This window comes from Botrytis fragariae (genome assembly GCF_013461495.1).
Source record: "Botrytis fragariae strain BVB16 chromosome Unknown tig00000061, whole genome shotgun sequence".
NCBI classification, from domain to species: domain Eukaryota; kingdom Fungi; phylum Ascomycota; class Leotiomycetes; order Helotiales; family Sclerotiniaceae; genus Botrytis; species Botrytis fragariae.
This window is the reverse complement of record NW_023500994.1, coordinates 328,935-347,465: the sequence shown is the minus strand read 5'-3', so window position 1 is coordinate 347,465 and position 18,531 is coordinate 328,935. Positions and strand designations below refer to the sequence as shown.

Below are 18,531 nucleotides of genomic sequence, written 5' to 3'. Positions count from 1 at the left end.
CATAATACTACGCTGTTAGAGTTGAATGGTATGAATGAGGAATATATCATCTGCTTACAATAGTCTCGCTTGTCGAATATCGATATATACTCCAGTGTTAAAGCCGTAAACGAACCCTCCGCCGTAACAGCTATAATCACCGCATCGAAACGGATGATCGTCCTGACTCTATGGTGTAAGACAAGCTTGTAAGTTGCCGAGTCATAGGAGTTGAATGATGACGCATTTATCGTTCAGCATAGCATCCAAAACTGTACAAACAATGAAGCTTTCGAAGGAGAGACTTCTTTGGATGATGGGCTCTCGATAGCCGCTAAATCCTTGCGTTCATGCTTACACTGCACTGGATTTAGCTTCTTGGATGGATCTTTTTGGTCTCCTTGGTTGCCTCTCTGTTGCCAGCGGGAACCTTTTTTCCAGCCCACAAGTATGACACTTTCGAACCAGGACGTCAGCCCAGGGTTTCTTTCCCCCCTTGCTTTGGTTTTCAACTTTGGCAGTACATGTGGTCCCTTCCAGCAACAAAGTTTGACAATTCTTACAGATAGAATGCTTCATATCAGGAGACATTCGCATTAATCCTTTCAATGAGACTGAGCGTAGATCGGTGATTAATCTACGGGAGAGAGCTTGATGTGGTCCCTCTGTGACATTTGCGACAGCCTTTGACTCATCCTTCATGACATCCTCCATTGATGAGTCTAGGGCGGTTCCCTTGGCCGATTGTTCTTGACTTTCTTTGTCTTGTACAACCAGATATGTTGCTGCTTGATAGAGATATGACATTCTACTGTACAAGACTTTGTTTGGTACTTTGGATACTCCTTTAGTAGCCTGTGACTTTGCCATTGTGATTAAGAACCCAAATTTGATATCGAATATGTTGCCAAAAGGAATGCTGAAAAGCTCAAAACTGCTTTGGCAAATTTTTCTGGAGCTCAAGAGGTTGTTGACCTTGATATACCTAGGTACCCAGTAGAGTAAAACAGTTTATTAAATCAAATATCAGAGCTTGGGAATTCAATAACACGTATGAAATGAGGAGTGGTAGTTGAATTTTACACTTCAATTATGATTATTGCAACTTTAAGATGCTGGCTAACGAGAATGATGCCAACCAATCAGTCAAAGCTTTTTCTTCCCAAACATATCTAGCGTAGAATCAAAACCTAAGCTGAGCTAAGAACACACGTGATATAATGCTTAGCGGCGAATTGAAGCCGCGCCGACAAAGCAATCCCTTAGTCGCGCTCACCCATCTTTCTTCCAACACCTCTACCTCCATCCATCTCAGTACTTCTTCCCACGACTTCGATCATCACGATCTATCTCTTAATTGATTTGTTTCTTCTTGTCATTCCTCATTTACTCCTAACAATTTTCAGCAAGAATAACGACCACTAAGATTGACCCTCGCGATCGACTTTACCTTTTAACAACAACAACAACGAACCTAACCTTTTAACTAAACCAATATCATCAAAATGTCTGCCGCCGAAGAAGATTTGATCGATTACTCTGATGAGGAGCTCGCAACAACAGAGGCACCAGCACCAGCTGCTGGCGCAAATGGAGGAGTCAAGGGTGATTCGGGAAATTTGACCGTGTCTGGAAATGCAGCTGCGGCCAAGAAGGGCAGTTATGTTGGTATCCATTCGACTGGTTTCCGCGAATTTTTATTGAAGCCGGAGCTTCTACGAGCCATTTCCTGGTGCGGATTCGAACATCCTTCGGAGGGTTAGTCATAACTTTCATCCCTAAACTCCATCATTGTCCTTCTCGCAGCGCGTCCGTCCATCTCGCAAGCAAAAATGAATACTCTCTGGTCAAAACTTCAGCAAGTTACGAGCGATCCTGGAATGTCTCTACCGGTCCGATACAAGATTCGGAGGGATGGCAAACATATGCGTTAGGCGAGAATCTCGAAAGAAAGCGGCGATATAATTGCTGGCAAAATTGTAGGAGATACGTTTAAAGTGCATGCCTAGAGACTTCCAGGATTGACTCAAACCGACGCCTTTGTTGCGTTTGTGTAAAGTTGACGATTTGTGCCTTCCAAGGCAAATATCGGGCCTATACTTCGATCTGTGCATTCTGGGTGTTGTGTTGTGGATGTATTTTGCGTAGATGGGCGGACTTGCGATCTCTTGCACCTGATTATAAATTTGGACACTTAATCTAACTTCGGTCCGATCACTACAGTTCAGCAAGTCTGTATTCCCCAAGCGATTCTTGGTACAGATGTCCTCTGCCAGGCCAAATCTGGTCTCGGTAAAACCGCCGTTTTTGTCCTCACAACTCTACAACAAGTCGAGGTAGTCGCCGGTGAAACATCCGTACTTGTGATGTGCCACACTCGTGAATTGGCTTACCAAATTCGAAATGAGTATCAACGCTTCTGTCACTTCATGCCAGATGTCAAGATTGGTGTTTTCTACGGTGGAGTTCCTATTAGCAAGGATGTTGAGGTATTGAAGAATCCTGAGACCCACCCACACATCATCGTCGGTACCCCAGGTCGATTGAACGCCCTTGTTCGAGACAAATACTTGCGCCTCAACAGCGTTAAGGTTTTTGTTCTTGATGAGTGTGACAAGATGTTGGATCAAATTGGTAAGCTTAATTGCAGTCCTTCTAGGTGCACACTGTTGATATTCTTTTAGATATGCGTCGCGATGTTCAGGAAATTTTCAGAGCCACACCACCACAAAAGCAAGTCATGATGTTCAGTGCTACTCTTTCTCAAGAGGTTCGACCTATCTGCAAGAAGTTCATGCAGAACCCTCTTGAAATTTACATTGATAATGAAACAAAGCTCACCCTTTATGGTCTTCAACAATATTACATCAAATTAGAGGAGAAAGAAAAGAATAGACGTCTCAATGAATTGCTAGATGAGCTTTCCTTCAACCAAGTCATCATTTTCGTCAAGAGCACAGTCAGAGCCACTGAACTTGACAAGCTCTTGCGCGAGTGTAACTTCCCATCAGTTGCAATCCACTCTGGTGTCAGCCAAGAGGAACGGTACGTCTTATAGCATCATCCGTTCTTGTGCATTACTGACACGTGAATAGTATCAAACGTTTCAACGACTTCAAGGATTTTAACAAGCGTATCTGTGTTGCTACGGACGTATTCGGTCGTGGTATTGATGTCAACAAGATTAACTTGGCTATCAACTACGATCTCCCACCCGATGCAGACTCATACCTTCATCGTGTTGGACGTGCTGGTCGTTTCGGAACCAAGGGTCTTGCTATCTCATTCGTTAGCAGTGAGGCAGACCAAGAGGTCCTGAAGGCTGTTGAGAAGAGATTCGAAGTTGCACTTCCGTAAGTAACCCCCAAATCTCACTTCGCTTTTCGCTTGCAATACTAACAATCTATAACAGAGAGTACCCCGAGGGAGGTGTCGATTCCGCCGCCTACACCAAGACTGACTAAATATTCGATACCTTTTATGCTGATCATACGAAATCTCTCTTTTTTAACATTTCGGCGATCGCGGCACCGATTGTTTATCTAAGTTGTGTCACTTTGAGAAATCATCGCGGTGCAAGAAAATTATGATTGTTTTCACGGAAATTTCTCCTTCGCCATTTGTTTATTTGGGGGGTTGTCCCCTAGTCATTGGGATTATGAGATAAATTGTGCCTGGATGTTGATGGCTAGAGGGTAGCAATGGAATGATGGTTGTGGTTAAATTTCACACGGTGGGAAGGAAAGCAAGTTAGCAAAGATATTAGGTGCAATCGAAAAGTTTTTTTCTTTGATATGTATTTGTGATCTGTATTCTATGTTCCCTTAGTGACATAAAACTAGTATTAAAAGAGGTGGTCTTGATATCATCATTGAAAAGCTTCGTTTGTCCAATCGCCTGACTATTACATAGATCTGAGGTTTCAGCAATTGGAATCATTTCAGTCAGCTAGGTTGAATGCCTGAGCCCATCCGAACGTCCAAGTCTCTCTGGATATCTAAACCTCTGTGAATGCCTGAGCTGGCATGAGTGTCCACCTAAACTCCCCTGCATTGACCTTGCTATTTATCAAGAGAAACATCCCTAACCCCTCCCTTCTCTATTCCCTAGACAAGCTCCCAAATCCAAACAATTCCATCATGAACCACACCATCGTCCCCGACCATTTCTCTTCTCCGAGTCCAAATTCGGCCTGGAACTGCCAGTTTACGACTGACTTGGTCAACAAAATCATTCAATTTCCTCTGATCGATCAAATTTCCATTATTGTAGCCTAGAAACTTCAAACGAAATTGAGGCGCTTGAACGCTTGCAATCACTATTTCGCAAAGTTGATACAGAATAGAATCAACGTTACTGTTGGCTTCATACAATTCGGACTCGGTGGTTTGTGGTGTGCGAGTTGGCTGGATGGCAGTGAAAGTTATCTTACGGAAAGAGTTTTCAAGCTTACAGTAGTGGCGAACGAGGAGCTTGCGAGAATTATCGTTGAGTCCGTAGAATCTGTTTTTATCATGATATCAGTAATGTACTGGCTGTGAATTTGACAGATTTGAGAATTGATTATACGAACGTGAAGTTGTCAGAGCGTATATGTAGATAGAGAATCTTCTTCAATTTGTTTCCACGCTTGGTAATGGTTGAGAAAACAGGCAATGTGGCATCAGAGAGGACAAAATTGATGATCTTGTATTGTGCCTGGAGGATGGAATAATCGGAAGTTCCGGACAACGCATAAAGAATGGGGGGGAGGCGGCCGGCAACGGTCATGCAGAGAAGTGGAATGTAAATAGCAAGGCGAAGTTCAAGTGGTAATCTGCTGCCGAGGCGACCTGGTGGTGGGATGGTCGAAATGGCAGAAATCATGGTAGTGATGCTGCTCATCGTTGTGCTTGTGGAGGGAATTGGTGGGGGGATGGTGATAGCGGTGGAAGTTGGTGGAGAGATGGTGGTAACGGTGGAAGTTGGTGGCGGGATGATGGTAGCGGTGGAAGTTGTGGGAGTGATGTTGCTCATCGTTGTACTTGTGGAGGAAGTTGGCAGTTGCAAAGCTGTAGTAGCAGTTTGATTTTCGTTCTCCATTGCTGCAGTTGTAATGGCTGATGATTCTTGTGATGTGCTTCTCGTTTCGTTGTTCTCCACTGTACTGGCTTCGACACTAGCTGATGCTGTTTGCAATATGCTTGTGTTGTCAAGGTTGGTATCCATTGTTATGATTCTGGTTATAACTGATAATAACACAAATTATACCTTTTGTATTGCCACTGTTTATTCTGGGGTTCAAGACACTTCTGGGACAAGATTTTGTTGCAAGTTGGTTGCTGTGCCGATTTCTGTGCAGTGTATTCGCGTAATTTTCAGGAGAACAAGGTGAGAATTTGATTGTTGAAACATTCAACCAATTCGAATTCCTAGTAATGACGAGTGCACAATAAATTTATAAAAGAAATGGTATGAAGATGTTTTCCAAAACTCATTCATAAGAAAACTATTCTCACAATGATGATCATGTTAAATTGCTTAGTAAAGTGTAAAATTATTAGAATCACACTAGTTGCCTACACTTTCCAAGAACAAGTTTTACATTTAGATTTGGCATATTAGCTATATTTACACCACATCTGGATTTTGTTTGAAATGTTTTACTTATAATATCGCCTTAATTTGAACCTTCTCATCGTTTCCTTCTCGACCCAAAACATTATCTTTTAAGTCCTTCCTTACTACTCAGAATACCCACCATAATATCTCAATTTCTATCTTCCGACTTCCAAACCTTTACCAACCCTCACACTTACCAGTTATAAACCCCAATATCAACTTTAAAATACATCCATTCCGATTCCCAGCTCTAGATTTTCAATCTCTCTTTCTCTACCTCGTCTACCTCCCCACTCCGTCACCTTCGAGATCCTCTAATGGTTAGCTTCCATTTCAGCTTCCAACACTTTCAGATGATCCACTCACAAAATTTGGCTCCCTTTCCATCCTCACCCTTCCGCAGTATCTCAAAATCCTACAAGTCCATTGGAGTATCTCGTAGGTAAAATAGGTTAAATCCATCATCTCGTAGCCCCAACTTTCAAACTCTCTCTTTACACTTGAGCGATGCCATAGAGTGGTTACCATTCTACAAACAAATCTCAAATAAATGTGATATAAGGGCCACTAGAAAGGAAACTAGGTGTGGGCTCGATGATTTGAGCATCTTGGGGTGCAGCCCAATTCACTATGATGCTAAGATGAGCCGAATTCTCTGTTCGGCGTGCTCAATCGAGTGGTTCCACTCCCTCGATCTCAAAACTTGAGAAATGGGCAAGTACATAACGGCCGTTAGATAGCTTAGAAGGATCAGAGTGGTCATATCATCTCAATCAATTCTTTGAGGCAATCCCATCACTTGAACCGACCTCAATATTATCTGTAGAGCTAAGATCACCAACATCATCCCTTTATTCACTTACATTGCTTAAACGTGTTTTTTTCCAGCTAGATATCTCAAATCTTTAGTGATCTGAAAGATCTCTTGCTACACTACACATGTAGATCGGTAATAGACGTTATAGATTAACAAAACTTTTGAAAGTTTTCCCAATAACAGATTATGCTTTAAAAAATGCTTATAACTCTCATTGGTACTCAAAGAAGACATTACGAGGCACCTAATGAGTACACAGTCTTACGATCTTAGTATCTTCTAGCCTCGTTCCAACCAGCAGGGTCTTTTGCTACAAACATTCGATTGCAGCATCAAAACCAATCAACGTACCCCCCCGATCGGCTACATTTACCTCTCTTCTAACTCAGCTAATGCTGGCTGATATTCTCACATCTCTGGTATCAACACCTTGTTTTCATACTCTTCTTCCACCGCATTCTACTATTCTTCCGCTCTCGTTCCTTTTTATGTTCCTCCTCACGAGCCTCAGCTACACACTTCTAACTAGCTGGAAGCATCCGCTGGCTGCATATTCCATGCAGAAAGTCCACCAAAATTATGTTCGCTCTTGGTCGCGAACTCGGTCCTGGGTATAATAACTCATTCGATTTTCCCCTCAGATTGGATACCTTTGAACGATCTCTCAACCAAATCACAGCATCGGAACGGTGTGGGCAATGACCGCAGGTTCTGTCGGAGGGGTCTTCTGGACCACGTGGGAAAGCGGGCTCGATGCTTCATCACTCTATACGTATTTATCACTGGCTGGTCTGTTTCAACAGCCGCTAACAGTCCATTTAGCCGACATTGAGCGTTGGTTTTCCTTCGTGATCGGGAATTTCTCCTGCAGAGCGCTCGGCAACTCTTCATTCATATCTGTGCAATTTCTCTTCACACGGGAGAAAGAGAAGCCCCTACGATTAGCTCACAAACACTGAAAGAGAAGCCATCAACAACCGAAAATGCCCAAATCTCGGTCAACAATCTACCAGTAGTTATTGAGATAGTATACGATATATTCTCTATACGCCTCATTATAGTAAGGCGTATTGCATTCTTTATTACGTATTTCAATATGTAATATTAAATACCATATCACTGGAATTATTGAGATTATTATTTAATATTGTATATTACTACTAGGATATGAAGATATTGGAATTCGATGAATTACTTTTCAAATAGGAAATATCGAAGTTATTTCTATTAGAATTTATTGAATATTTCTGAATTCCTATAAGAATGTGGCTGAAATTATTAGGAATTTATCAAATTCTAGTAATTCAATATATTATTAGTATTCTTTAATATACTTTATATATATTCTAGTGGATAATTTAGTAATTTATATGTATTAGTGTGATATATAAGCTTTTAATATCAGTCACTATAATACTAACTCACACTAACTCAATGACTGTTTACTAGTATTAGCACTGGCAATTAAATCCAAGTAAGCATCGTAGATATGTGAGCATCAAAATTGCTACAGCATCATTCAATATCGTCATGAGCCCGGTTGGTTGTGGCAATTCTACTTTACTTCGTACCATGTCAGACAAAACTGATAAAGCTCTCTTCAGATTACTTTCCAGAACAGTCCCACACACCATCTCTTACTCACAAGTTCAGTATCCGCTATCGCCTAGCAGCTAGCAAGTCCTCCGCACCTAGAACGGGCTCTAAGCTCAGATCCAACGAACAATGAGCCCTATGAAGAAACTGTTAGATATTCCCCCGCTCATCGGCGTCTTTGTACACGTTCTGAACTCTGTATTTCTGGTTTGATACGGCAGATTGACACTTTCTTAAGATTGCAAAGTTCATGCACAAGGTATTTCTCAATGTTGTTACGACAGCCACGCTGTCTCTCCTCTCGGGTTCACGCTATTTGAGAGATTTAGCCATCGTATAACACTCTTTACATCGAACTACCACATTACGTTTTTCGGGTATCCATCAGCTTTCCCATCATCACCATCATCATTCAATGCATACATCTCATATCTGATCATATTACACGGTCATCTCTATCCACTTCTCCCCGGGATCCTCTAGATCTTCCAGAGCTACACATTACCTCCACACACCCCTCCAAATCCGAATCCTAGACCCGGAGACCAAAACATCTTTATTTTCCGCGAATGGCGAGATAGCTGCTCGCGTTAAACACATTCGTGCTTATGGGTAGCAAGACCGCTGCCTCACAGATACATGAAATGCTGAGGCGATCCCCAAATTCGTTCTTCTACATACATATATGCATTTCAGCGAGGACTTGTTATTATCCTGAACACAGTTGCTACTGTAATAATGATAAATAGCGAGCTGGGTAGTATCACTCTGCTTGTCGTTTGCCTCGTCACAAGACGGGTTGGGTTTAGCTTTGATGGCTGAGGTGTATCTATCTACAAGCAGATCTAAACTACATTTTTACAGAATGTACTGTTCTAGAGACTTTACTAGAAGCTGTGATGCGTCTGCAGTTGTTTGTGAAGGATACATCTAGGGGGAAAGGATAGAGCAGATGTCATAGAAAAAACTGGGACCTAGCAGCGTGAATATTATTTTTACAGGCGCAGGTAGGAGATTGCGCTGAGGGGATTACAAAAGGTGATATAGATACGCAAAGGTCTTCACAGGATAGATAGATCTTAAACCTCAAAGGCGGTTTTGCAAAGATCATTACAAAAAGTAATCTAACACAAAAAAACTATAGGATTCTTAACTCCAGAGAGTATATGAATGATAACCTCTCCCTCAGTATCCTCATCTAAAATCTACAAGTATTTTTTCACCTCTGTGGCTGTAGATATTCGAAAGTTTCCTCGGTTATATTCCATTCTTTACTTCTCTTCCCCCATTCACTTTTTTCGCATCTACCTTCTCTCGTCTGTTCGTACACGTTGTTTTGACGTCGTTATGTCTTCTCCCTGTAATTAGCCTTTACCCTATACTTAATAATTTTACACACTTTCCCTCTCAACCTTTTATTGCTTCTCCTTCTCCTTTTGCTTCTTCTCCTCTACATCGATTTCCGCGTCTTTATCCTATCCCCCAAGCGAACAAAGTAACTACTACTATATGTCACCAGGAAGCAGACGCTAAAAGATTGAAAAGGAAGAGGAAATGATGCAGGTCAATGTCTGTAGGCGGAAACAATTGATCTGTCGATAAAACAAGATTGCATCTCTCTACCCAACATCAAAGACCTCGAGCTCAAGAATATCAAGCAGAGTGTCCAATAGCCCAGAGAGTTAGAATAGATGTGAGCTTTCACTACCCGAAGAACAGATCCATATTCGAATCGAAATTGCTACCTCAAATCAGTTGGATGTTCTGATCCGAGAAAACTTCTGAACATCGGGCTGCATGCAGTCCGAGCTATTGGACACGCTGATTTCAAGGTACATATTGATTGTAAAGGAGAAAGGATTAGACAATCCAATCTTACTCTTTGATCTTGAATGCTTATTTTTCACACAATACTCCATCGACTTCCATCCAAGTCTCACATCGAGAAATGAAATCGTTACAACAACGACCAAAAACCCCATCCCAGAAATGTAGAAAATATACCATGTCGTTGCACAACCAATAAAATCATTTCCCCAAGCACGCCACAGCATAAACAAAGAGGAGGTGGCGTGCCTACCTTTCAAGCGCCCTACACCACCCAGCGTTACATCGAAGCAACCTGTCAAAATCACCGACAGCCATGCGTTCCGCATCCTTCATCGTCCAACGTTTTGACCGCTGTGGCAATGGGTAGTTATCTTACAGCACGATAGATTATCCGCTCGGAGATTTGATTCGCTCGTGGGCAAGGTAAACAGATAGATCGAAATTTCCTGTCTTTTTCAAAAGATCTTATAATCTGTACCTGACAAAGCATTTTGTTTTCGTGGACTGGCGGGATACTACCATTGAATCGACAGGCTGAGACAGCTGAGACAGGGCGGGTATTTCGAAACACTAAAACGACAAGATACTACATATATACGGTGAATTTGCATGCATACACGCACGTGAAATGCACCAATGTATCCAGGCTCTGCCATTCTTCTGGGTAAGAAAGATTTCCGCAATGTAGTATTCCTGCCTTACAAGCATTATATGAGAACGAACGTGATCCGAATCTCACATTGAGATTGAAAAGCCTCGGTCAGAATAAGGAACCTTGCTTCCATAATTGCTAATAAATACTGTACTACAGTATGAATGACATTTCAGAGAGTGATATCAGCGTAAAGATAAGATAAGTATAAGATTGCGAGCAGCATAGCAATTTTCAATATAAGCCAACGAAAACATGATGGTACCTTATTTCTTACTATGCAGACCTACCCAAAACACATAAGTCCGAATCCGAGTCCGAGTTCGAGGTAACGGTAATTTCGGAGGGTTTGTTCTTGATCTCCAATGGAAAACTTCGACATGAAATTGCCTCCGCTTGTGAATAGTCTTGGCAACATTGCCTTGGCCAGATAAATGGGATATTATTTTATTCCATAATAACCTTTCGTTGTACCTGAAAAGCTAGAACATGTGCCTCATTTCGTTTCTTTCGAGTTGATTTGTAAAGAACATGCCGCGCAAGAAAGTTACTTTGATGTAATAGCAGTGACTTTAAGATTCTATCTCGTATGGACCTTGAAAATGATGGCTGTTCATGTCAGATTGATCGTATATTGAAGGGTTTTATTGGCCGGGTGTATTTAAGAGACTTGAGGCATTCAAGATTTTCTGGCCCTAGAATTAGGTGATGGGATATACATCTGCAAAATGAAAGACTGGCACACGAATTGGAACCCAACTGAGATGCAAATGCCTAGTATGAAACCAATAGGAAAGACCTTTGTTGTTTTGTTTCTTGTTGCCTATTTTGTCAACCATGGTTTCGATATCTTATATTGACTTTCGAGCCTCAGAGGTGCATGTAAAGCGACAGCAGGATTGGGTTAGCTCGGAAATAAAAATCCCATAACTGTTGACATCAAAATTGTGGCAGCCCTAGACGAGCAACCAGTGACTGACTGTCAGTCAGATCGACACATTTATCCACAATAATCCATGCGTATCCGTAGAAATAAAAAGGAGAACGATACATGGTGGGAGCGTGGATAGGCAGTCTTCCTGGGATGCCGAAGGAATCATTCCACTTTTTTATCTCGAAAGCTTGTTTATAGTGGCTTGAGTCGAACTTTGACTTGGCGATAGCTTCGGAACGCGTCAAATATATGGAGAAAAAAGGTTCTAGAGTAGAGATACACATGCTTCTAAGTTCTGATCTTCTTCTCTCTCAAAGTCCCTTCTCCTGAACTATGGGTACTATGGAGCCTCCTTTTTTATGAACCGATCGTTTCGAGCTGGCTGCATTCAACACAGTCTCGTACTGAGATATGATTCTTTTTTTGGAAGATTGTTGTCGTGGAGCCTGTGGGGACCATTCGATTGCTTCTGCTAAGACGAGACATTAGTTTTACAGCCGACTCTGTATACATATCTTTTGCATCGTTACAGTACCATTGGACAGGTATCAAGAGATAAACACTGAATTGTGCATGATGCAGAAATTTGACCAACAATCCAGGACATCCGAAGATTCCGCTCTTCTATGATAGTCGATGGAAAACACGCGTGTCCAGCCAATGCGGACTTCGCTATCAACGAGAATACCGGCTTTCCATAGAACCCTGTTTGTTGTGCTGCATTCATTATACCTGCATGCTCAGGTTGACCAGGATTTCGATAGTTTTTTTACTGTGCTCTATATTAGTATCCTCGTAGCTCTCTCATCGCACAGACAATCATCTCATCATCAATGCCCCCTACCATCAATATATAAATTATTGACCCAGAGATTCCAACTTTTGATAAATTGCTGTGAGCCTTGTAGGGCCTGAGACAGATGCTGTCATCGTTGCAAGGTAGAACGAAATGTCGAGAGATTGGGAGTGAACTTTGAAGGATTTCTGAACTTCGGTACGACTCCTTAGGTAGTTATTATATGTTCGGATGTCCACGCCCGCGAAATTTCGTGATCAGTCTGTTGTTAAGATATAGTACGTGAGTGGTGATGGGAGCCAACGCATAATAGACGGTTTGGTCTGGCGGCCTTCAAAAGGAAGGATTTGACAAGGAACGTGTGCGAGCCGGCGGACGGGCCATATATTGCGGGTATTGAAGATTATTTTTGTGACATTAATTCTTGATTATCGTGGGGTGTTGTCACGTCTTGGGGAGAATGAATCCCTAGGTCCTCTCGTCCTATAGGGTACGTATTCCATTCCGTATGCGATTCGCTTTTGGACTTCGTGGATGGGATTATGAGACCAACTCTTTGGGAGGATTTTGGCTATTGCTATTCGACGTACGAAGTAGTAGTTGACTGCCCCCCCTGCAATCGCAATTTGGTATTTATTTGCACAGCCTTTCGGACGTGGAGCGTCTTCCCCTACCTAGGTAATGGGTTTGTCAATTGTCATCTCATCCAGCCTCCAGAAGATGTATGCTTTACTCTCAGCCTATAAAGTATCTCTTCCTGATCTTGCGCCTCTTTAGAACCCAAGCACCGCCTATGTTTCGAATTGGGGGCTCTACTGCATTTGTTATGAGCGCTTACACGATGGTTTATCTAGATTCTGCCGACCTTACTGTACGTAGGCAATTTGAGTTTTGGAGAAACAACTCTAAGAAACAACTTTAAGATACAACTTTGAGATACACCTAGTACTAGGGAGGTACCTGAGGCTTGTGTGATATAAGGTTCCAGTTCTAGAAGGACTCACACTCCCAACGGATTACATTCCATTCGTCTAATAATAGTCGGCTCTTCAACTAGTCGGCCACTTGACGAGCCGACTATTCGCTCTGTTACCCATTTTCGCGGCTGGAGGAGATAAACTAATGTATACTACTAGGTATCTAGATAGATAACTATCATGAAGTCGGCTTGAAGTACCGGCTACATTCATAGTTTGCGGGTAGCTCTGAACTGGACAAGATGGTAGGAGGGAGGGTTCGAGGGATACCTAATAGAGTAAAGTAGAGTCCAGGAGAGTCCAGGAGAGCAGATTCTGGTGGTTTCTTTCAAGCCGGTTCCCGTACCTAGTTGATATCTAAAAGGAAATCTGCAATTGCTTTGGTAGATATCAATGATTATCAATGCAAATCTCAAATAGATCGATTGATCCTTTGGTTCGTATTCAGTCGTTCCTTCCTTTTTCAATAGCACAATGGCACAATAGCGCAATAGTACAGTAGCAACTATCGTCAGTACTAGGTGGTTGATACTTAGGTAGGGACGTACCTACCTACCTTCTCAGGGTCTTTCTCTTTGCATCCGCCAAAATTGTTACGTTCTAGCAAAAGAGTAGCGGCGGGAAGGATCCTGTTGTGACAACTTCTCAGGTGGTATTCATGGTAACATGCCTGGTACTGGTGGGTAGGTATCTGTAAGTATCTCGAGAACTTCTCGAAGTGTATATATATATATTATGTATATGTGTATCTATATGCAGTGGACAGGCCACCCACCATCTGCTAGGTACTATTGACCATTGCCACCATCACCACCGTCTCATCGACTCTCTTCGCTGAGACATTCACAACTCTCATATTAAACTTTGAGATAACTCGGGACAGGATACGAGATAATTTGCCTACTCTGTCAATGTTGAAGCATAACACCTCCTTTTTATTATAATTTCTCATTTTACATTACATGATCAAAGCAACCTTTGACATTCTCCTTGGGCAAAGTGTATATGGTCGATCTATTTGATATTGCCCGGGTACCTGTCTGTACAATGCATTGTACCAATAAACGTCCCTAGGAGGTAGCTAGATAGATGCTACCTCGATCACTCTCAATATTGCAATAAAAGGTATAATTACAACTTATTAGAATTCAGAACCTAAAACCTGCTTTTGCTTTTCTACCTTTTCTTACCGTGTGCCTACCTCCTAGTGAACTGCAGTGATCAATAAATTACTCTGATATAAGTTCGTCAGCCACCTGGACAATACGGAGAACCATATCTCAATGGCGTTATGAAAATAAACAGCCTTCCATCTACCTCTCACACACCTTCACCCACCACACCTCTTGGCATCAGCACATCCATCTTTTTTTTCTTATCAAGGGAGAGAAGCAGACAATCCAGCAGGAACGAGAGTCCTTCTTCAAGGTTTCAGCAAGGGAAGGGAAGGGAAAGGAAAGGAAAGGAACGGAACGGAAAGCAGAGGGAAAAAACATTCACACAAGAGGGGGAAAAATAAATACACAAACCAAACAAAAATTCAACCACATTCGCTCAAGTCATTCTCCTCTGTCAGCGCAATCAAAAACAGCGTCGGAAACTTTCCATTTCATCTATTTAATTTTTTATCCTGGGATTTTCCTTCATTCTTGTCAACAGCCTCTCTCAGTGCCTCTCGCTCATTTTCTGTCTCGCTGTCTCTCTCACCACCTCACTCTGCTACGGTTCTGCCGGTACTTTCTCTATCAGGGACAGATAGACTTTCGCAGTACATATATCCATTGTGCGTGCCTCTCTTTCTTGAATGCTCCATGATCCACGCACCTACGTATTCCAAGGATTCTTCGGTCAAGGAAGTCAAGGAAGCCATTGAACGCATCCACCCAAAATACCTACGTTCCGTAAGCTGTTGACCAATCCGACGCGTTTCTTATATACGTAGCACATGAAGTTTATTATTAAAGTTAGACCTCTAATTCACATTGATTACTCTCCGCAGATAAATCACAAACAACGCCAACGCCTTTTCTGCTACGCCCTGTTTTTTGTTTAATTCCTCGCAAATTCGCAACCTCCGAAGAAAAGTTCAAACCCCATCTGGATTCGGATTCCTGAACAATCCACATCTGCATCCACCATAATCAATAGAATCCACACTCTTTTTTTCCTGCGGTTTTAGCAGACAGGTCCAATTATTCACGGTCCTGAATTCCACCACCCAATCCAGGTCCATCGAAAAAAGACTCGTCCCGTAACCTAAAGAAAGACAAAGGGTCTCTTCAGGCCTTCACGCTCGTTTTACCACCAAAATTAGGACGATCAGAACTACAAGTTCCTCATATCCCCACCCAGGCCGCCTCGGTTTTGGCACCAAGACAGGGGAAACACAATAATACAGCTGCAAAAAGCAAATCCAATTTTACGATTAGTTTTGGCTACCCAGTTTGACTCGGTACATCAAATCGAACGAGGGACGGCAGAGTGAGCTGCTTAATCTCAAACTTGGTCAAATACTAGACCAGCATTGGTCAAGACTCAAGATGGCACCCACTCCTCCCCGATTAAGAATTCTATCAGGTTTGTCTAATGCAAATGTCCTTTATTTCCCACTCCACTTTTATATCACGCTAGCTGAGCACCCATCTCCCGCCAGTATCTTCATTTTTCTTATGTTGTTGTGGTTCACCGTGTGCGATTTCGTAGATTTGTTCATATCGTCGTCGTCGTCAAAATGGGAGGCAATGAACTAATCAGTGTGTGTACAGTTGGTGGGAATGCTGTCTCTGCTTTCCTGTCATGGAGGCTTCAAGCCACCAACGCTTGCGATGTGACATTGGTGTGGAAATCTGGGTTCGACGCTGTACACCAATACGGGATATCATTCAAGTATGTGCCGACGTCAAATGTATCTGCAGCAATCAACTGACCCTTCCACAGATCTACATCTTTTGGCAACGAACGATTTAAACCACGACATGGTATGATTTTCACTGTCGAATTCCAGCTAAGAAAAACAAGCGAATACTGATGTGTGATATCTAGTCGTCCGAACACCGGAAGAAGCTGCAAGTAACAAAGAGGGCCCCTTCGATTACGTTCTGCTTTGCGTAAAAGCCCTACCAGATGTATACGATCTCGCGGCAGTAATCGAGTCGGTCGTCACACCACAACATACATGCATATTAGTCAACACTACAAATACACTCGGTGTCGAGGCCCATCTCGAATCAAGGTTTCCAAGCAATGTCGTGTTATCACTCGTCTCGGGTGCTGAAATAGTGCAATTGGGAGCAAGCGAATTTGAGCACAAAGGTTCCACCGAGATATGGGTTGGACCGGCGACAAAGAATCCTTCAATGCCTAGCACTATACAAGGAGATATGGCTGAGGCATTGGCAATGACTTTGAGTGGAGGACAAGTTGAGTGTCATGTTTCCCCAAACATAATGCAACAGCAGTTTGAGAGGATGATTGGGTAAACTATCATTAAAGTTCTTCCAGATCGAATTGCTTGCTAATCCTTATTTCCAGACCCATAGCATTTCATCCACTGAGTGTAATCTTCGAAACACCGTCGCACGCTGCATTACTGGAGAAGGTTGGCGTAAAGTCAATGATATCTGAATTATTTGATGAATTGGTCAACCTTGCCCAAGCACAACATTGTGAATTCCCCACAAACTTCAAAGAAAAGATCATGGAGGATATGACGAAACCTTCCGAGGTCAATAGCATTATGTATCAAGACTATGCCGCCAAGCGACCAATGGAGGTTGAGACTTATCTTGGATCTCCTATAAAGCTTGCTCAGCTTGTTGGCGTTAAAGTGCCTCGGATAGAGACTCTTTACCCAATCCTCCACAATCTCAACATTGTCAACCAGCAAAGGAAAGAGACCAACCTCGCACCCATACCGTCTCCTATGGCTCCTCCCATGAGAATGTCATCTGCACCCCCTCCTAGACCTATGATGAATGGAGGGCCACCTGGGAGAGGTAGAGGGCGTGGATCGTCTATGGGTCCTCCACCGGGTATGCGACGCGGACCAGGTGGGCCACCGAACGGTTTTGGCCGACCTCCACCAAACGGAGTTCCCCAATCGCGAAACCAGTCGAGGCGAGGGTCTTTAGAAGGTAATGATCTCGAAGAGTTCAGTCACTTGGTTTTGTATGATGATATTCCCGAAGGTGGAGAAGCACCCTATCCTGCTGCAGCTGGCGGCAGCGGCGGCGGCGGCGGCGGTGGTGGTGGTGGTGGTGAGATTGCCCTAAGAGAGCGAGAATTAATGCTCAGACAACGTGAACTTGCTCTTCGGGAGCAGGAGATGCGCATGCGTCAAGGTGCAGGTGCCCCTCCTAGATCTCGTCGAGGTCCATCTACACCTTCAGTGCGAAACGGGGGCGGCTTTGACGATGACGATGACGATGATGACTTCTATGTTGATCCTGCAGATGCTCCACCTGTTCCTTTGATCGACCCCGATAACTTTGATATGATGAGCGTTACATCACGTCGAAACCGTGCAAAGCCGGGGCCAACCAAACAACAAATGCGTGCTAATCCAGAATTCGATAACGGCCCCCCTCCTCCCCGTCGAGGCGGTGGATTCGTGCGTGGCAATATCCCCCGAAATCGATCCAGCGCCAGAATAATAAGTCAAGTTCCCGGCCTACACGACAACTTAATGGATGATCCCTTGATGGGTTATTCATCCGATCGATATGGTACTGTGGATAGACGAGCAATGGGTATGGACTCGAGGGCAAGTTCTTTGACAGCCGCTCGGCTGGACGAGTTACAGTTTGGGTCATCCGGTCCACCAATTCATGGGCAAGGTGGTCCATATCCAACTGCGAGGAGAGCAAGTCAATCACCAGGAAATCCGTATAGTCCACAAGCACAAAGAGCAAATGGAAGACCTTCGCCACCGAATGGGTATATGGCAGGGTCTATGAATGGTAGACCGTCGCCTCCAGGGGGTATGAGACAGCCTGCACCTCGGCACCCGCCGGGACAGGGGAATATGGTTGCACCGCAACAGGTTGAGCAATATGCTGGGGTGAGCGCCCTCCATCCACCAAAAGGTCCTATGAACGTGCGAAGTCTGACCGGCAGTGCTAGCGCTAGCGCAGATAGTGGTGACAGCGCCGCAAGCGCCAACCTCGACTCAGAGCCATCTGCAAACAGCAGTCAAAGTAGTCTCGGGCCGCGTCCCCCCATGGGGGTGAGGTAGGTTCAAAGATACAGCTAAACGTTTCTCGATATTTGTCACATTCGTCTCGAAGATAATGGTACGCATTCGATTTACTTTATTCGGCGACGAATTTTCTCTGATCGATGGCCTTTGCC

At 43.3% G+C, this 18,531-nt stretch overlaps 7 protein-coding genes across 7 annotated transcripts; 3 read left to right on the top strand and 4 right to left on the bottom strand.

Moving 5' to 3' along the window:
- Positions 1-333: 333 nt before the first annotated feature.
- Bfra_008224 (putative ribonuclease p protein subunit) lies at positions 334-849 on the bottom strand (the record flags this gene model as incomplete). The annotated part of the gene is made up of 1 exon (XM_037338587.1): positions 334-849. The coding sequence occupies one exon, from the start codon at positions 847-849 to the stop codon at positions 334-336; it is 516 nt and encodes a 171-aa protein (XP_037191893.1).
- Positions 850-1,484: 635 nt separating this feature from the next.
- Positions 1,485-3,560, top strand: Bfra_008223 (putative atp-dependent rna helicase protein; the record flags this gene model as incomplete). Its single annotated transcript, XM_037338586.1, has 5 exons — positions 1,485-1,737; positions 2,203-2,613; positions 2,664-3,024; positions 3,075-3,332; positions 3,392-3,560. 5 exons carry the CDS (start codon positions 1,485-1,487, stop codon positions 3,441-3,443), a joined length of 1,335 nt encoding a protein of 444 aa, XP_037191892.1. The 3' UTR covers positions 3,444-3,560.
- Positions 3,561-4,085: 525 nt separating this feature from the next.
- Positions 4,086-5,187, bottom strand: Bfra_008222sa (uncharacterized protein; the record flags this gene model as incomplete). The annotated part of the gene is made up of 2 exons (XM_037338585.1): positions 4,086-4,482; positions 4,553-5,187. 2 exons carry the CDS (start codon positions 5,185-5,187, stop codon positions 4,086-4,088), a joined length of 1,032 nt encoding a protein of 343 aa, XP_037191891.1.
- A 1,408-nt stretch (positions 5,188-6,595) lies between these two features.
- Bfra_008221 (uncharacterized protein) lies at positions 6,596-7,356 on the top strand (the record flags this gene model as incomplete). Its single annotated transcript, XM_037338584.1, has 3 exons — positions 6,596-6,614; positions 6,927-7,008; positions 7,077-7,356. 3 exons carry the CDS (start codon positions 6,596-6,598, stop codon positions 7,354-7,356), a joined length of 381 nt encoding a protein of 126 aa, XP_037191890.1.
- A 3,202-nt stretch (positions 7,357-10,558) lies between these two features.
- Bfra_008220 (uncharacterized protein) lies at positions 10,559-10,893 on the bottom strand (the record flags this gene model as incomplete). Its single annotated transcript, XM_037338583.1, has 2 exons — positions 10,559-10,628; positions 10,766-10,893. 2 exons carry the CDS (start codon positions 10,891-10,893, stop codon positions 10,559-10,561), a joined length of 198 nt encoding a protein of 65 aa, XP_037191889.1.
- Positions 10,894-10,922: 29 nt separating this feature from the next.
- Positions 10,923-11,528, bottom strand: Bfra_008219 (uncharacterized protein; the record flags this gene model as incomplete). The annotated part of the gene is made up of 2 exons (XM_037338582.1): positions 10,923-11,025; positions 11,452-11,528. 2 exons carry the CDS (start codon positions 11,526-11,528, stop codon positions 10,923-10,925), a joined length of 180 nt encoding a protein of 59 aa, XP_037191888.1.
- A 4,194-nt stretch (positions 11,529-15,722) lies between these two features.
- Positions 15,723-18,415, top strand: Bfra_008218 (putative 2-dehydropantoate 2-reductase protein; the record flags this gene model as incomplete). Its single annotated transcript, XM_037338581.1, has 5 exons — positions 15,723-15,759; positions 15,948-16,068; positions 16,120-16,160; positions 16,225-16,657; positions 16,714-18,415. 5 exons carry the CDS (start codon positions 15,723-15,725, stop codon positions 18,413-18,415), a joined length of 2,334 nt encoding a protein of 777 aa, XP_037191887.1.
- Positions 18,416-18,531: the final 116 nt, after the last annotated feature.